At 45.3% G+C, this 18,600-nt stretch overlaps 1 protein-coding gene across 1 annotated transcript; it reads left to right on the top strand.

Annotated features, from left to right (window-relative positions):
• Positions 1-13,392: 13,392 nt before the first annotated feature.
• On the top strand, positions 13,393-18,340 carry fgf8a (fibroblast growth factor 8a). The gene is made up of 5 exons (XM_067236377.1): positions 13,393-13,424; positions 13,516-13,552; positions 14,585-14,765; positions 16,266-16,372; positions 18,056-18,340. The coding sequence occupies exons 1-5, from the start codon at positions 13,393-13,395 to the stop codon at positions 18,338-18,340; spliced, it is 642 nt and encodes a 213-aa protein (XP_067092478.1).
• The last annotated feature ends 260 nt before the right edge of the window (positions 18,341-18,600 follow it).

Below are 18,600 nucleotides of genomic sequence, written 5' to 3'. Positions count from 1 at the left end.
GCATCAACGGGAACTGACACTAGAGGGCACTGTAGACACATGTTTAAGGCCAGTCCAGTGCAGGTGGAAGAACGAGGAGGTGAGGTCTAGACCAGAGAACACATCGCTGTGTCGCCCTACAGGCCATTCTAGATCCTACTCGAACACATCAGGCTCCTAGGAAACCCAAGAAGCTTCACCATGGTGTGATCACAGCATTATTACTCCTTTGGATGTCGTCCAAACCAGGTCAGCACTGCGCCATTAACTCAGGGCATACTCCACATTCAATACGCCATTCACTCGCAAATGCGGGGAGACATCTTATTACTTTGTTCGTTTACGACGCCAAGGGGAAGAAAACGATGGCCCAATACGCAGCCAGGCCCACAATACGCAAGGTACCGCAAGTGTCTGTGACTGGGGGCTCTGCTCCATTCTCTGGTGTAGAGGGGAGTTTACCTTGAAACCTATTTGAAGTCATTGTGGGGCCACAACCCTCTTTGTGTACTGGGCCCTAATCTCAACGAGTGGTGACAGTTCGCAACTACCTGTAATGGCGGAGTCCCCTCAGTCAAAGGCTGACCTGTGTGTCTGCCTCTGTGAATAACAATAGACACCATTTCCCAGTTTGCATTGTGGGCCCTGTGATCCTGCAGTGGGACTAGGGCCCTATGGCAGCTCTTTATGGCTCTCTTTAAAGAGAGGGGCCACAATAGAGGCTGGAGAGAGTGTGGTCGTGTCAGGTCAGCCTGTGACTGCTGTTGACGGGGGTGTAAAGTGAGGCCGGGGGGGGGGGGGGGGGGTTGGACCATGGAGGGTTATTAAACTATGTTATAAGTGGGTGCTAATTGTGGTCGGGTCAGGGCAGGTCATCTGTGGTTTAAAATGTAGTGAGTTTGGATCGATGAGGCTAAAAACCTGTTAGAATATATACAGTGTGACTTAAGCTGTGGTCCTTCATTTTTTGTCTGTGTAGCGTTAACCTGGGACGATGCCAAGGGTCGCAGTGCATTCAGAGGTTTGGACAATGCTTGACCAAGCTTGACCGGTAGTACTTAAATGTCGTCTATGGTTTGGACAGTGTGAACATCAAACTTTGCTTAAAGTTGGGTTGGGAAGTGTTCTGACCACACAGAATGAACCATGAAGGATTAACCAGTTGGTGGAAGGTATGAGGTTTGATGGGGCGTGTTCAAACCACATCAGGAGAGGGATCTAATATGTGTTTGTGAGTGTAAACCATGCAGGGTTTAGCAGTAAGGTCACAACAAGGGTCTGAATCTTGACCATAGAAAAATAATTATGACCATGCAGGTTGAAATTGTGGTTGCAGAGTAAGAGTTTGAAAAGCTTTGTTCAAAACGTTGTATGCTGTATCCATTTAGGGAAGAACTATTTTTTCACTCAAAAGTTAGAATTTGGTGTGGTATTTACATTTAAAGTACCCAATTGTTGGTTTCTTAGTTCTCAGTTTGATGTGTTGACCCATAAAACAATAGGGTTCAAAGTGTTTTGGCTATAGCTGTAGTGTGGTCATTGAGAGTTCCAGCAAACCGGTCGAGTCAGTATGCACCTGCATGTGGCTGTGTCTGGTGTAGAGTTGGTTTTACTGGCTTGAATAAACAACGCAATACATTATAACTTTTTTTCCTTTTAGGGAGAGGCAGTGTGTCCTGGTCTGTATATGTTAAATACATTGTATGCAGGGCAGAATGATACACATCATTCAAACACATCACACACTCACACCCACAGAGGTATCTGTTTTCTTCAGTCTCCTTCAGCTAGTTTTCGGACATCCAGTTTCATCACTGCCTTTGTTATATTCTCAAGGAGTGCATCAAAACCAATCCAACTACCTGGTATTTTCAAAGACAATTCAAAATCTGAAAGTGAATAAAGACTGTGATGCCCAATTTCTGTCGACATGTTTATGTTACTTAACTTGAATGATCAATAAAAACATTAAACACAACAACAAAAAAATCTGAAAGTGAACAACAATTGCAATAAAACCTAATGTTCTTGTTTATAGGCCCTACACTTGCTCCTTATGATGTTAGTTAGGATTGTATAAATCACGTCACAGCACTTTAGGTCTATATGCAACAGCAGACCAGATGTATTTGCAGATAGAAAAATCTGAATGTGCTGTCGTGTTTTCTCTTTCCTTTTCTTTTGTAACTAGCCAACTCTCTGTGTCCTAACCAATGTTTTTCTCTCACAGAGAGGTAAAGACATCACATCCCAATTTGTCCAAATCACCCTGCAGGACATGGGTTTGCGTGGAGACAACCACAGCTATGATGATTGCAGCAGTGACACTGGCTATCAGCACACTGCCATTATAGCTGGCGGGAGAGAGTGCATGAGAGAGAGAGGGATCTGGGAGGAAGAAAGGCGCACACACTTCTCACAATGCTTTTACACTACCAGTTGATTTCGGATGAGTATGAAATAGGTTGAAAGTCCCCATGCATCTTCCAGTTTCGTTGTGTCTTTCACCCAGTGCTATCAGAGAGTGATGTATCTGCTCCCAACCATTTCCCGCCATGCCCCTTGTCCCCTCTGATTGACGGACTCTTGTCTGAGTGTGTGTGTGTGTGTGTGTTTGCAGACACAAATATCTGTGAGTGTGTCTGTGTGTTTGTGTGTGGACAGTGACAGTATCCCAAGCCTGTCTTTTGTGTGAGTGGACAGTGTGTCAGTGTGGTCCCTGGCAGGGCCTGGTCAGAGGCAGGGACGCAGCAGGGCTTTGCTCCCCCCGGGGGTCCCTTTCACCCCCCCCCCCCCCCCTGCCTCACCACCACCCTATTTATGAGCTTTCCTTTACATATTCATTCTGCTACTGTTAAACAAAAGCCCCAGGGTTGCCCCTTCTCTCTCTCTCTCTCTCTCTCTCTCTCTATCCCTCAATCTGTCTCTTCACCACTCTATGGGAACATCGCATCTTGCCAAAGAGAGACAGGGAGAGAAAATAATAGACAAACTTAGCAGCCTTATGAAATTAAGGGAGACAAAGTGAGAGAGAAAGAAGGAGAGAGACGTAGACAGAAAGAGGAAGGGAAGGAGGGAGGCAGGGAGGCAGGGATGGGGGGAGGGGGGGAGCAGATGTTGACTTTCACACTCTGTCCCACTGTTGAGTTTCTCCCTCTCTCCCACTGTCTCCCTAAGACTGTTTGGTTTTCTGCTTGTCCATCACAGAAAGTATTGGAAGAGTGTCATCCTAGGCTGAAACCCACATCAATTAACCCCCATAACTAAAATCAAACCCTAAATCAAATCCTGTGCACATGCTTACTACTCCTGGCCATACAGTGACTTAGAATAGGCTTCTTTTCAGCACCATTGTGACTTGGTCCCGATGACATGGTCCCCCCTTAACAAGCCCATCTCTCAGACCAGGACATAGGCAGAGAGACAGCTGGCCAGATAGCAGGCCTGTGGTTGCCATGGTGAGGCAGTTTGAGTGGCAGGTGGGGGGGTTGATTGATAAGGACCCCCCTGCTATTCCAGCGACAGCTCCTGTCAAGAGGGCCAGCACGTCCCACATCAGATCACGTCCCCCTTCTCCCCCCCCCCCCCCCGCCACACACACACACACACCACCACTCCACTCTCTCAAACAGACACACACACACTCAGCACCCCCCAACTCCACCGAAAAGCCCCTAATCTATACTCCACGAACATAAACAGAACTTTCCGTTGCTGCTCCAGAATGCCATATAATCATACTTTACTGATCTGGTGCAAATATGACATCGACCTCAACTCCAACTGTGTTTTATACATTTCTACATCTCTGCTTTACTCGTAAAACACATCGGCAGAGCATATTTGGGTGGGTTCCGTTGACATGACTTTTTTGGATATGTAGGGAGTGTGTGGTCGAGTTTGCAATGTCTTGTGAGGTCGCAGAGGGCCAAGTGTCTGACAAAGCTCCCTGTTGACCCTGCTAGCTATTTCAGGCCTGTGATAAGGTTATGGACGGAGAGCAGCTTTTAGGAGTCGGATGTGTTTAGGAGGTTGCCAGTGTCGGCAAGTTGTAAAAGTCATAATTAGATTTCACAGGTTAAATGATAGATAACGGATTTGAGTGACGCTACGCTGAAGGTGTTTTTCCAATGTTTTTTGGATGACATAGCTTGGTTGCGAGGAGGTTCTGAGGGGCGTTACGTGGATGTTGGGCAGCATCACTGGGTGCATTAGTGGGGAAAGACGAGAAGGTGTAAGGTGAGAAGAGGACGGGGTGTCAGCGTGTCTAACCGGACAGCGAAGGTCTCGCTCTGGGGGTCCTGGGGTTATCAGCTATTCCAGATATGAGAGGCCCCCCTCCGTCATCGCTCAGGGCCGACAGCCACACTGACAGACCCCTATGGGAGAGAGGGGGGCCGGCCAGGGGAGAGGGAGAGGGGAGGAGATAACACACCTGATTGACGTCCAAAGGAGGGAAAACCGAGAGCGCAGGATGGAATGCACGCTCTCTCTCTTCTCTCGCTCGCTGACTCCCAACCCCAGCACCACCAACCAGGCCCCAGCACGACCACCCCCAGCACCACCGCCCCCAGCACCACCACCCAGGCCCCAGCACGACCACCCCCAGCACCACCACCCAGGCCCCAGCACGACCACCCCCAGCACCACCACCCAGGCCCCAGCACCACCACCCCCAGCACCACCACCCAGGCCCCAGCACGACCACCCGGCCCCTCCCTCCTCAACAGGAGTCAGGTGGCTGAGTGGTGAGGGAATCGGGCTAGTAATCCGAAGGTTGCCAGTTCGATTCCCGGCCGTGCCAACTGACGTTGTGTCCTTGGGCAAGGCACTTCACCCTACTTGCCTCGGGGGAATGTCCCTGTACTTACTGTAAGTCGCTCTGGATAAGAGCGTCTGCTAAATGACTAAATGTAAATGTAACCAACCCTCCCGCCGTATAACATTCCTGTAGTTCCAGCCCTGGCTCTAAATGCAGACCGTTGACCTAATTAGGCATGTACGGTGGGAATCCTAAACACGTTGACCATTAACACACCGACGTAGCTCTGTTTGATAATATTATATCCTAGTCAGTGGTGCAGACGGGCAGTCAAACGTGATGTAAGCTGAGAGTGGAGGATTGTCGTTTGGAAGGTCAAAAGATCCTGGCTGAGGAGGGAATTGATGGCTTGACAGTTTGCCTCTGTGGTTAATTATTCTGTAATGGTGCTCCATTGAGTACTTACCATGTTCTAAGCCAAGTCTATTTTTTTTTTTACTCCAGAGTACTAGACTAGAGTAGCATCTGGTATTGGGAGCCCACCATTCTTTTAACCAAAATACTATTTGATAATAGAGTCAACTTGAAGTACGATGTCTGAAAATGACATATGGTAAAGGTTTTCAGTAAGTCTTCTCTCAAATGTCTCCATGCCAGTTACAGTTACTGTAAATCTGCCAAACACCCATGGTCACACTCCAGTGACCCTACATAGGTCAAAGGTCGGGCCATGAGCTGTGTAGGCGTGCGCCTGCTGGGTGGCATGGCTGAAGACTTCACCAGGCTACACACGCGCAGGCAACCTCTCTGTTACCATGCCGACAACACACAACAGTCAGAGTGAACCTGTGGTCAATATGTGCATGAGAGAGAGAAAGCGAGAGAAATCACTTCACCCCAGCCCAACACTCTCTAAACATTTGTTATGTCACCTCTACCGTTTCTCCGGGTCCTAGCCCCTGCCCCGTGCAGGTTCACCTCGAGCGTCACACTCCAACACACTCAGCTTGCATTTCACAGACTACCTAAACCCCAGTCGTCAAAACTCAGAAGTCCTAAGTGTCCCGCTGGCCCCTAACCTGCCACAGAGCTGCAGTCTGCGGCCTCCACAATCTGCAGCCTGCAAGCCTGCAGCCCAGCGTCTGGTAAAGACATCAGGAGCCGCTGGCTTTGAAGGGGACCTCTGAAACACAACAGCTCTCAACACGCTGCCTCCTCGCTCCTTTCGGCCAGCCCTCGCTCCCTCTCTCCCGAAAATTCCTGCAAGACCCCGCGCCGCCTCTGCTTTTTCAATTTCTTCCCTTGCTCGCTCGCTCGCTGATCCCTCTTTCTGCCTTCCCCGTGCCCCTCCCCTCCTTCTCTTCTCTCTCTCACTCACTCACTCACTCCACTTAATGCTACCCCCTCTTCTTACCTCTCTCTCTCTTCCCATTTCTCACTTTATGTATTTCTCTCCCTCCTCCTTCACTCTCTCCTTCTTCTCTTCCTCCTGCTCTGGTTGTTGCTGAGTGCAGAGACAGGTCACACTGCACAGTTGTCTGAGCGCTGGTAGAAATTGATATGGTGCGAGAAACGTTGAAAGAACGTTGACAGACCTTCTTTGTAGATTTGTGCAGTGCTGGACAGTTGTCTGGCTGTCAGAAGGTACGGTGACAGGGGAGCCAATGGGGAAAGACAATACTGCATGAGGACCAATTACAGCTTGATTTGTGTCTCAATTTGACCAATTACAGGCTTTGATTCCATGATTGCTGTCCACACTGCCCATACAGACTCATGTGTGGTGTGACATGGTGCCTGTAGAAAACTTTCGCTGTCTGTTTGGTTGTACTGTAAGGAAGTGTGATGACATACAAGCCTTGTTACAGCCAGAGTTTTGGGATTGTTCTCCCTATACGGCCTGGAGTTTTTCCTGACCACATGACACAATCAGGGATGACCCATGTGGTCCTCAGTGTGTGTGACATTTGGGGTCCAGAGGTGACATTTGTAGACCCAACCCCCGTTGCAGTGGACTATGATGATGTCTGCGTTTACACGTGTGTGAATGTGAATATGCGTGTGTGTATGCATGTGTATTTATAGTTGTGCCTGCACATGCATGTCTACGTGTGTGCAAGGATATGTGCATACGTGTGTCCATGTGTATTTGTGTGTATATGTGTGTGTTTGTGTGTGTGTGTGTCCGCGTCTGTCGGAGACGTCACACATGCTGCTCCACTCAGCTCCTGGTCCATATGGTCCCTGGCGTCCCAGGAATGTGAGGACGGTACTGCTGACCCCAGACCAGTCCACTAGGGTGGGCTCTGATAGAATTGTCAAGGTGGGTGGGGTGATCAGAATATCTCTTTACAGTCATCTATGTCTTAATCTGGATACACAGACAGTGACTTATATTGACGGGTTAGCAGTGAGAGAGATTCCATATCCACCCCCATCCCATGACCACTGGAGTGAATGTGGACTAAATATTGACTGGAGCAGAGTCATCTGTTTCTCTCTCTCTCTCTGGCTCTCTCTGTCTCTCTCTCTTTCTCTCTCCATCCACTCATTTTATTATCTTTGTTAAATGATCTACAGTATACTATAAAGAGGTTTTGATCTGGTTTGAGATGGTTTGGCATCCTATCAGGAGACTGGTGAGTGGAGAAACCTCTTTTTTTTCTTTTCTCATTCTGGCTTTTGATTGGCTAGTTAAAGCTATCATTATGACATTACCATTACCACCTGCAGATAATGCAAGCTGTGATGTTACATCTTTCTGACTGAGAAGTAGCTTCAAATTCATGAAGGGCCTATGATTACATCTCTTAACCTACAGTATGTCATCATTTTCAGGCAACTGCGACATCATAATCATAGCAATTCCCACAGAACTCACAATGTAACAGGTGACCACCTTTTGACCACAACTCACACCACACACAACATGTACTATCAAAAATGTCACATATGTACACTTACACACACACACACAGACACACAAACACACACACAAACTGGTTTCATTTGCACTCCTTTTCCAAATATGAGGTTAAATAAGGACAGTGGGTGTATTTTATCTGGATTAATTGGACTGTTCACTGGGTCTAATCAAATTTAACACTCGTCCACCAACCAGTCTCGGTTACCATGAAGTCTTAAGTTCTGATTGACAATATTAATCTTTAATTTAATTATGGAGTCAGGACATCGTGTTCCTGATGACTTGAACTTTGTATTTACACAGTGATGTGTTGACTGGTGCTGGGTTCTCATGCAGGATAGGAGCAAATATGGGCTTGTGTGTGTGTGTGTGTGTGTCTGTGTGTGTCTGTGTGAGTGTGCGCGCGCAAGTGTGTGTGTGCCTTGACACACACACACAGGAGGAACTTAAACAGTTGGGATTTTAATCACTGGAATACCTCTCCTTCCGCCTCACACTATGAGCACATCAGTATGAACAGAAAGACTTCCGTTGATCTGGGACTCAAACCCACGCAGGTCTGCACCATGCTCTTTGCCAACTGGTGGGAACAATTTCCCACGCTTTTTTCCACTTCACATAAAGGCAGGACGTTTCCTCCTTGCCCCAACTACCCAACAGTGTGTGCGTGTTTTTATGTCCAGGCTCAGCCCAGGCAATGGCCCATATGCCTGTGTGTGTGTTAGCCGAGCCTGGTCATTCGAGTGTTTTCATACGTTTACTCATTCAGTGAGTCCCGCTAATTCTCAGCAACGGCAGGTTGCCAGGTATTTTATGGCTGTACCCCCACGTGTCTGTGTTGCAGTCATAGCATGGATGGTGTTAGCAGAGGACAGATGTGAAAAGCACATACAGCGGACCTGTGTGAATGGGCTGAGAACATGGCAACGTTTGGAGAAAGTCCAAAGCCACCTTTTCCACCATCAAACACAGACCGTGTGAACCATGCAGGACAACCCCAAAGTGTGTGTGTGTGTGTGTGGTGGAGGGGGTGTATGTCAAAAGGCACAGTGATGTTTAGTGAAAGCACGTGTGTAGAAATGTTTGCTTGGTATTGCATGTCAAGCATGAAATGGTCAAATGGACCACACCATATCTACGTGAATATTGCAGACCTGAACACTACCTTTATACCATAAGATAAAGCTGCTTTTGAAACATACTCACTCATATCAGATCCGTATAGATCATGTAGCTGGTGTTTCATAAATAAACAAACTGCTCAACAATTCATTGTGAAAAAAAGAGTAAACAATCAAAGAAAGAAACGTTATGAACTTATGTTTAATAAATGTTGTTGTCAATAAAGAAGTCTAGGGGCCTGGAGTGAACTCTTCTGTGATCATTATGGTCTGTGCACCAAGGTTAGCACCTTTCCATAGCTGAGGATGACGAGGACATGAGCAGACAGAAGCTTCCGGACACGGCGGAACAGAGGGTCCAGTCTGATGCCTAATGCTGAAAAACCTGGTGTTGGGCTGTGCCTTCACTCATATGGAATAGGTATTACTGCTAGTATGTGTTGGGTTGAAAAACACATATATCTGGATGGGCCCAACGGAGCCATGAAAGCACCCCTGGCCAGTCTCTGAGACTGGTGAGTGGAGCTGTGGTCAGGGAGTCTCCGAGGTACTGGAGATGCCAGGGAGAAACTTTTGTCACTTTAGCTTTCTTTTTCTCTGTACTCTCACGCTCCCTCTCCTCTGGCTTTTCTCTGTCTTGCTCTATCTCTGTATCTCTCCTTGCATCCTTTCCTTCCTTCCTTATCCTCCTGCCTCTCAGGCCATGATATTTCTCCTTTTCTTTCTCCCTCTCTCTCTTTTGCTCCATCCATCCAGATGGATAAAGCGTTGGAAAGCACACACCTAATGAGTGAGGTGATAGTCTGGGGGACTGTGGGGCTACAAACATACCTTAGGGCTGTGACTTCATTTAGCTACTTTATAACACTGTCTTTTAGGTCACTTGAGCTCTCAGCCCAGTAACTGGGGGTTGGGGAAAGCATAAAAGTGCTGTGCTTGTAATTGAAGGGTCCTGAGTTCAATCCTAGTGAAGTGCAACACTTTTTTGTTGTCTTATTGCCATCCCTAAGCCATAACCGCACATGGTTAATATGACTCAAACCACCTACTCAATCCCAAACATTACCCAGCTAAAGTAACACCTTACCATTTCCTTGCTAAATGTGTGACAAAAAGGATGACTATCAGTAATGACTTTGGTGTTGACACTCGTAGCGAATTGTTATTACGTACAGGCCTCAGTATAGTACAACAATGGTAACATAAACTCAATGCACATTTGACTAGTCGATCGGATACTGTTCTATTCTCGGCTGTCGTGAAGGGCACGTGTCCACTACTCCCGTGGGTGTATGTGGTGTTTCTCTTCACCAGACAAACTCAGTGAAGTTGTATGCTTTGCAAAGACTTATTTCTGGTCTTCTGGGCCCCGTAACACACATCAACTGAGGTGAGGAGTGGCAGAGAGGAGGCCTGGAAGTTGTAGCCCAGGGAGGAAGGGAGAAGAAGGGTTGAAAAGGAAAAGAAAAGTAGCAGAGTGGAATGACAGAGTGAGAGACAGAGAGAGAGAGAGAGAGAGAGAGAGAGAGAGAGAGAGAGAGAGAGAGAGAGAGAGAGAGAGAGAGAGAGAGAGAGAGAGAGAGAGAGAGAGAGAGAGAGGAGTACTGGGGAGGAATGGAGGAAGGAGAGTGAAGGAGAGAGAAGGTGGGGGAGGGCCAGGGACCCCCACAGGGCTGCTGATGGATGTGTGGCTCCCGGGGTTCAGGGGAGGGCAGCCAGTCCCTGCGCCTGCCCTCAGAGTGGCAGCTACCTGCCGCTCATCACACACACACACACAAATACACACACAGATATTAACATACACTCATGTACGCTCACACACTGTCAACACACAAGTGCACAAAAGCAAAGCCACAAATGTCCACACTCAACACTCTCATGCTCTCAACATATACACCAGAAGGTGAAACACACATTACAAAAAAATACACACACTCTGATGGGAGAGAGGAGTGGAAGCTGAAAAATAAACCATCAAGCAACTAGATGCCTGACAATTGAAGAGATCCATCCATGTTACATTTTTACATTTACATTTTTAGTCATTTAGCAGACGCTCTTATCCAGAGCGACTTACAGTAAGTACAGGGACATTCCCCCGAGGCAAGTAGGGTGAAGTGCCTTGCCCAAGGACACAACGTCAGTTGGCATGACCGGGAATCGAACTGGCAACCTTCGGATTACTAGCCCGACTCCCTCACCGCTCAGCCACCTGACTCCCCATGTTACTTTATAGTGTGATTAGAAAATGTATCACAAAGAAAGACAAATTAGGGGTGTGAGAGCGGCAAGTGATCTTAATGTATGCCTACATGTCAGTATGTTATTAATCTTTTTTAGTGTAAATATCTCATGGTTATGCAAAAACATTTGTGGCGCCCCCCGGTGGCTCAGTCGGGTTGAAACTGGCAGGATGACAAGGTAGAAATGATAATGATTTGTCATTAAGTGACGCTGCGGGGAGTAATCCATCAATTTTAGGTTCCCAAATCCATCATGGTTAACCTCAGTTTGAAAAGTAATCAATCAGTGCGTTGATCCAACTGTAGTTTGTAGAATTAAAGGCATACGATGCAAAGTTTTTGCCTGGATAATATGTGATTTACTATCAGAGGTAATGTCTGACAGGTTTCGGGATGCATTTTTAGATGATGTCATGGCGTTCGGCATGTTGCTCGATTGGTAGAAGTATCCTAAGCCTTTAGCCTATATGGAGCTGCTCCGAAAATAGGCCATTGGCTAATACAGTGTGTACTTGGCTTCATGGTTTGCTTACAATGACAATTTAAGAAATGCCATTCTTAATAAATTGAATTGCTCTGTTTAGTAGCTTACTCTTGTCTGATTATCGCACTGCCCGATACTGACCACATTAGAAATGGCGCTTAAAATAATTAATTGGTGGACAATCAATAACTACGAAGCGCTCTGATGATGGAGGTTAAAATCGTCCCTGTAGGCGGTCAAATGTTAATTTGAGGTGGTTTGGCTTGTCTCTTAAGGGGGAAAAAAACAACAAAATAGGGTGATTAATTTGAAGAGCTTTAATGGACCATTCGCCTCTGACCCCTTGAAGTGAGCGAGTCTTATCATTGTTCATTATTAATTGTTCTGTTTGATCCATAATGAAGTGAGTTTTCGTTTTCGTTCATTAGAAGAAGTCTGTTTCACTTTAGATTGACTTTATATAGTTTCAGAGCAAGTCATTGTTCATTTGTTGTCTCGGGTCAATGGTAATAAATTGAGCACACTAGGGACATTAAGACCTCTATTGACAACAATAATTTTTTTACTTTTATACTTTTCTTCATGAGAATTTAAACTACAATGCGTAAAAGCCCACCTCGTTAAGACGAGAAGCTCCTGTTTAGAGACTTGTGAAGAATGCGGCTCTTTATCAAATGAAGGGAGGGGGTGTTTTAAAAACGCTAATCGCCTGTAATCCTTTTAATATGTCTCACACTTATCCCGGCAATACACATGAAGCTAGCTACAAAGACTGACATGTCGCATCCCTGCGGCACATCCCAGTTTCATCCTAGAAACGTAAGAGACACTTTGCATAACAGTTATGATTTCAATGAAGATAAGCAAATAAAATCATTTTAGCGATTACAGCATATGTTATACAGAGAGTACCCCCGTATGCAGCGTTGAACAAACATATGTTCTTATTCGATATTATAAACTGTAGCCTGGTCAATCACAAGTCAACATTTTATTTCATTATTTCCAAGGATTGTTCGGCGCAGAAGCGTCATTGCGCGCTGGCTAGAAAAGACTCCTCCTTTCTCCCTGCAAGTGTTGACTTCTCCTCAGGTGAATATATGTTTTAAATGCAGGGGGAGGGGGGTCGCTTTTGTTCTGGAGAAAGAGGGCTTGTTCCTTGCAGATCGCCCTTCCATTTTAACCACGGGTGTGAGCGCGAACAAGGGGTTGACATTGGAGCTTGGGATGGGAGTAGAGGGGAGACGGGTAGAGTTCACCAGTCCTTCACTACCGACCACAGAGGCAACATCACCCTCTCTGAACGCACGGGACACGCACGGCATATTCACCACGAAGGAGGCCGACCTGTACGCACTCAGCAACGGGATAAAATCTAGAAGACAGCGTCTGAAGTGTCGGTTGTAGGAATAACAAATAAAGACACCGCCGCGCTGGAACTGTCATCTTACTTGGCATCCGATGACCTCGTTTTTGTTTTAGATATTTATCGCTAGGACACTTCCAAGCGCTTTTGTCAAAACTTGAATACATTTTTCAGTTAGGCTACTTCTAAGTGCACTTACATTCTGACAGACACTTGTTATCAGTTATCACAATTAATTGCATCTTTGAAAATTATAGCACATACTGTCAATGTAGTACAGTCTTGTGCGGCAACCTCTCGCAGAAGGGTTATGGACAATGATTACACTAGGAATGTAGCCCAAATTATGGTCATATCCATCTCTTCATACGCCCTTGGTTGTTTTGGATTTTAATGCTTTCCTTGGAAATCCAGGATTTCAAGTGCAACTGAACCCCGCGTCTTTTACGGTTTACCAAATAAGGTCGAATTTGGAAAATAATTTATCAAAGGAACACTAAACCAAATCAACATGCGACGAATCCCATCTCCCTTGAGTTATCTGTAAGTATATTTCCTACTTGCTTACACTCGATTCTTATACTATCTATTGAGTGTGTCAATATATTAACCCGTTATTTAAATCTCTTTCCAGGTTCCTACACTTCTTTGCATTCTGCTACTATGCTCAGGTATGTCCTCATATGTATTTATTTGGCCTATTTGTACTTATTATCATTAGTTATAGTTAGTAAGGTCCACATATTATTTTGGAAACCCCAGTCATGTTTTAAAATGTCGATCAATGCATTCATTATTTACTATCGAGAGGAGAATAAGTGCACATGTTCATCCGGCATTCATATTTTACATAGTTTACATTTTACAAATCGTCCACTTTTAAATTGTTTAAACATATGGTTGGTGTAGTGGTTCGCGAGAGTGACGTGTAATAATAGCGAGCAGTGAGGGAGAAAGGTGAGAGATCATATCATTTCATTGTGATACAACAACATATCAGATGGGGCCCACGGCGCGAGGGGCAGCGGGTGCGCGGCATGCTGCCCGCGTCACAGCCTGGCAGGTATCTCGAACATACTGCCATCGCGCAGGATGCGTGGGCACAGAAGGGGCATTGCATGGGGAAATGCAGGGCTGTGAAAAATGTCGTGTGGGTAAAAAACGAGGGCCAAAGTTTCCGTGGTCATTCCATCACATTGTCCCCTCCAGTCAGGTCAATGTTTCGAATTGAAAATAAGTTGAGCGCATTGATCTCTTTTTTATTGTACATGCATGTGACGGCCATGGCAATTTAAATATTTTATATGTAGGCCTATGTATAAAATAGACTACCGTACATTCTCAGAATCATTATTTTACGCACACGCTGTTATCATGGAGCTTGCGTAATCTTCTTGATTGGATCTTTAATTTGACATTACGTGGTTGCTTTTCAAGTTGAAAAGGTGCCTATTGGGGACAAATGTATTGTAATTATTAGTAAAAAAAAAAAAAAAAAAGAGTTGGCTTTCGTTAATAGAAAGACAATTGGAAATATATAATTTCCCTAAGGTTGTTGCAGTTTGAGGTTTTATGACAGCCAACTGCAATTCTCTCCTCAAATTGGCTTCCACTTTTTGTGACGCATAGGCTATTTAGGCTACTGTAATACATTGAAGCAATTTTTGCAGACACTGATTGGTATGACATCTAATTTCTGACAGGTAACCAATCAGTCCCCGCCTAATTTCACGCAGCATGTAAGCGACCAGAGTAAAGTGACGGACCGGGTGAGCCGCAGGTTAATTCGGACCTACCAACTTTATAGCCGAACCAGTGGGAAGCACGTGCAAGTTCTCCCCAATAAGAAGATCAACGCCATGGCGGATGATGGAGATGTTCATGGTAAGTTTAAGATCATATTACATTAACACAGCAATTAGTAAGAAACACGTAAAATATTGCCATCTACCTAAACCAACTAAACCTGTTGAGATGACGTATGTTTCCATTACAAGTAGTCTTTTTTACGTCTTTTCTGACAATATTTGATGACCTTTGATATCTGGAAGGCTTTTGTTGAGAGACGTGTGCGCGCGGAGTCGAAAAAAATGTAAAATGGATTCTAGATTGTGCTGTAGGTGATTCTCTAGAGAGACGCATGTCTGGAAGAGCCATTAGAAGTCATCCTACTTCAACCTCCTGAACATTTCCTGCATAGCTCTTTCCCTCTCCCTCTGTCTAGCTAAGAACCAAAATAGGCACAGCCGAATCATAGCCACCCCTGCCTGCCTTTTACGCGCAACTTTACCCCCGCTCTGGCTTAATCTGTTCATGAAGCACACGTACACATGAAGTTAAGATGTTCCTTTGAATCCCAATTTTAAAATCCAAGCCAATAACATGTTATATTATGCGGAATTGCCTTTAATATAAACGGACACATACACACTAGTGTGTCTCTACTGCAGCTACTGTTGGATTTTGCTTAGCAGGATCTCTACAGCTAATGAGTCGAGTGTGTGTGTGCAAGGTATAAACCCTTAGAGAATGGAGGCTCCCGATCTGTATTAATGTAACTGGATGTGTCGAGTGTGTGAAGGGGGGGGGGGGGGGGGGGGGGGGGGGGGGGTCAGGACTTGTGGCCTGCCTGGGAGGCAATTTTTACTATTGCCAAACCTCAGAATGTGACCACAACCACCAGCCTTAATCTGAACTACTGGGCTGTGGTGAAGTGGCAGGTCAGAGACTAGTCAGTTTGACCATGGCCAGGACTACCAGTAGCAATTGAAGAGTGGCAATCTGCCTTTCCTTTTCAAGAATATGAAGTAGAGAATCTACTTTAGCAGTTCAGTTACTGCATCCATTGAATATAAAAGTACATTTTTATTTATTTATTTTTTTGGGTGGGGGAGTAAGACTTCAACATTTTCCAGTAATGAGTCAAATAAAAAATTTTTTTATTTAAGTTTTATCAATTAAATGTTTTGAGATGGAGGCTACACATTGAACACCATGCAGGGACGTTTACTGTTGTTCTGTTTAAAAGTGTGTCTTAGAATAGAGATAACGGTACCACTGAAATGTCAAATGTATAGATATTTATTTAAAAAAAATACAATAACACTGATAGTCTCTCCAGGATAGCCTCTTTAAATTTCAAAGACACACGTGGTTTTATCATTTTGCAAAAATGTAATGCTTACATAAATCCTCAAGAATGGTCCCTGCAGATTTTCTGTGTGTGCGTGTGTTTCTGTTTGAAAGAGAGAGAGAGAAACTTAGGAGTGTGGTGTGTACTACAGTCTGTATGTGTGTGTGTCCACGTCTTTGAACAACATGTCATTACAAACGGTGCCAACGTTCTCTGCCCTGATCGCTAATAAAACTCTTTTGTTACCCCAGCCAAGCTTGTTGTGGAGACGGACACATTTGGAAGTCGTGTGCGGATCAAGGGAGCCGAGACTGGATTCTATATCTGCATGAACAAGAGGGGGAAGCTGATTGGAAAGGTAGGAAGAAAAATTATTGTCATATTTATGATTATATGTATATGATCATGTCACGTTATTGGTATAGTTGTCCAGGCGTCCAGCAAGCATCAGAACTTCATTTGTATTTGTAGATCTTGACGGTGCTGTTGTAAGTGTGACATTTCCATCACTCTTACTGAACCTTTGGACCTGATGGAACAAGAGAGGTTTCCTGTTTGTTGAATCGATTGAACTGATCTGGTTCATATAGAGGTCTCCTTTAGAGTTGTGCTACAGCGAGGGATGAAATCCTACAGTTTCTATCATTCTCTGCTCACCTTTCTGCAGGCTGCAGCACTCGGTGTTATAGACACGGTTCTGTCAGAAACAGTTTAGGTTCTGTTGAGCTCCGGATTTTTCCCTCCTCTTAGGTAGATCCACAACTGAATTCCAAAAATGTCATATTTTTCCGTTTCTAAGGTCTTTATACAAATATAGCCATATTTCTAACCATGTTCTGAAAAAAGGTTATAGTTCCTATGGTTAGGGTTCTCTTTGGTGGTTCAGAGTGTGAGTGTTGTGGTGAGGGTCTGAGGGTGTCTCTGTGGCCCTATCTTGCTGTGCTGGTTAATAAACAGGGATGCCAGCCCCGCCTCCCCGGTCCAGAACCCTGCCAGGTGCACCATCTGCCCTGATCTACCTCTCTCTGCCATACTGGCTCAGCAACAGCCTGGTCTGTGTGTGTGTGTGTGTGTGTGTGTGTGTCTGTGTGGGAGTGAATGTGTACATGCGTGTGAATATGTGTATCTATGTGTGTGTGTGTGTGTGTGTGTGTGCACATGCAGGACGCTAGGTTTATTTTTAACAGTTCATGTTGTCCAAAGGTGGGAGTGAGCTAAGTTAGTGCTGCCGGTGTGTGACGTTTCCTAGAGCAGTAAAGGAAAGGTCTGTTAACTGGGTTTGGAAACAGGGGCTTACCAGAGATCCAGAATATAATAATACCAGACTTGCTAGTCAATAACTCTGTAATATCTTCATAACGGTCAGGCTCTCTTACAAGCATGTCCTGCATGGCTGAGGATGCACTACAAAATGATTACATTCCATTGTCCTTCAATTAAGAAGTTCTGTAGGGCTATATTAAGAAGCAAATCAAGGAGCTTCCTAATTGGAACTCTACAGTAGACAGACTTGATTTATTTTGAGGTTGATGGATTGATATTCAACCCAAGGAGCACTCTGATTATATTTAACCACAAGCTGACAGCCACAGCAGTAGTCGATCGAAGCAGAGGGAAATCCACACTAGAAGCTGATTGAGCACTAGGAGGAATAGTAACTTCAGAGGTATTTGTTTTTGCAAAGGTGATGGCGTGACTCAGGCAGCTGACCCACGAGTGGTTCTGGGCGGACGCGAGTTGCCCTTGTCGGTGTGTTTGGTGGTGGTGGGTGGAGGGGGGTGGGGGATCATTGCTTACTGTCATCCCCTCTCTCTGATCTGGGCCTGTAATGACTGTAGCATATGGTTCATGCGTGTGAGGAAGGCTGCGTGCATGTGTATGTGTGTTGGGATGAATGTGTGTGTGTGTGGACGCAGAGACCCAGTGCGTGGTAGCCTTCATATATGTGATCTCCCAACTGTAAATCTTCATAGAAAGTGCTTGCTTTTCTTTTGCTTGCTTTCTTTCTAACCCTACGTGTGTGTCTGTACGTTTCCCACAGAAAAATGGTCAAGGCCGTGACTGCATCTTCACAGAGATCGTACTGGAGAACAACTACACGGCACTGAGGAACGCTCGCTACGAGAACTGGTACATGGCCTTTACCCGACGCGGTCGCCCACGGAAAGGCTCACGGACGCGCCAGCACCAACGCGAGGTCCACTTTATGAAGAGACTTCCTCGCGGACATCAACCCGTCCACCAGGCGCACCAACGGCCGTTCGACTTCATCCAGTACCCTTTCAGTAAGAGGACTAAACGCACACACCACTCAGCTGAGCGCTGAGGGGGAAGACAGAAGGGGAGAGAAACACTGACTGACAAAGCAGGCGCAATCTCTTCTGCCCCTAGTCTACTTAAGTCATTTTTTACTGAGCATAACTATACCCTAACTTTTAGTTTTTCTATTTTTATTATAAAGTTAAAAAAAATATAAAAAAATGAAAAAAAAAACATACAAATGAGGAATCTATTTTTCTACTCCAGACTTTTAGTACTGACCTGTAAAATAAAAGTTGTTTTTTTAGACGCACCTAACCTAAATGA

Source organism: Osmerus mordax, chromosome 5 (assembly GCF_038355195.1).
Source record: "Osmerus mordax isolate fOsmMor3 chromosome 5, fOsmMor3.pri, whole genome shotgun sequence".
Classification (NCBI taxonomy): domain Eukaryota; kingdom Metazoa; phylum Chordata; class Actinopteri; order Osmeriformes; family Osmeridae; genus Osmerus; species Osmerus mordax.
Note: the sequence above shows the minus strand (reverse complement) of the source record. Positions and strands in the feature narration are given on the sequence as shown.

Excerpts from the sequence above, each read along its gene's own strand:
- fgf8a (XM_067236377.1), top strand. The coding sequence starts at position 13,393 with ATGCGACGAATCCCATCTCCCTTGAGTTATCT. Across the intron at positions 14,766-16,265 it reads GGATGATGGAGATGTTCATG|CCAAGCTTGTTGTGGAGACG; the intron begins GTAAGTTTAAGA and ends TTGTTACCCCAG. Across the intron at positions 16,373-18,055 it reads GGGGGAAGCTGATTGGAAAG|AAAAATGGTCAAGGCCGTGA; the intron begins GTAGGAAGAAAA and ends CGTTTCCCACAG.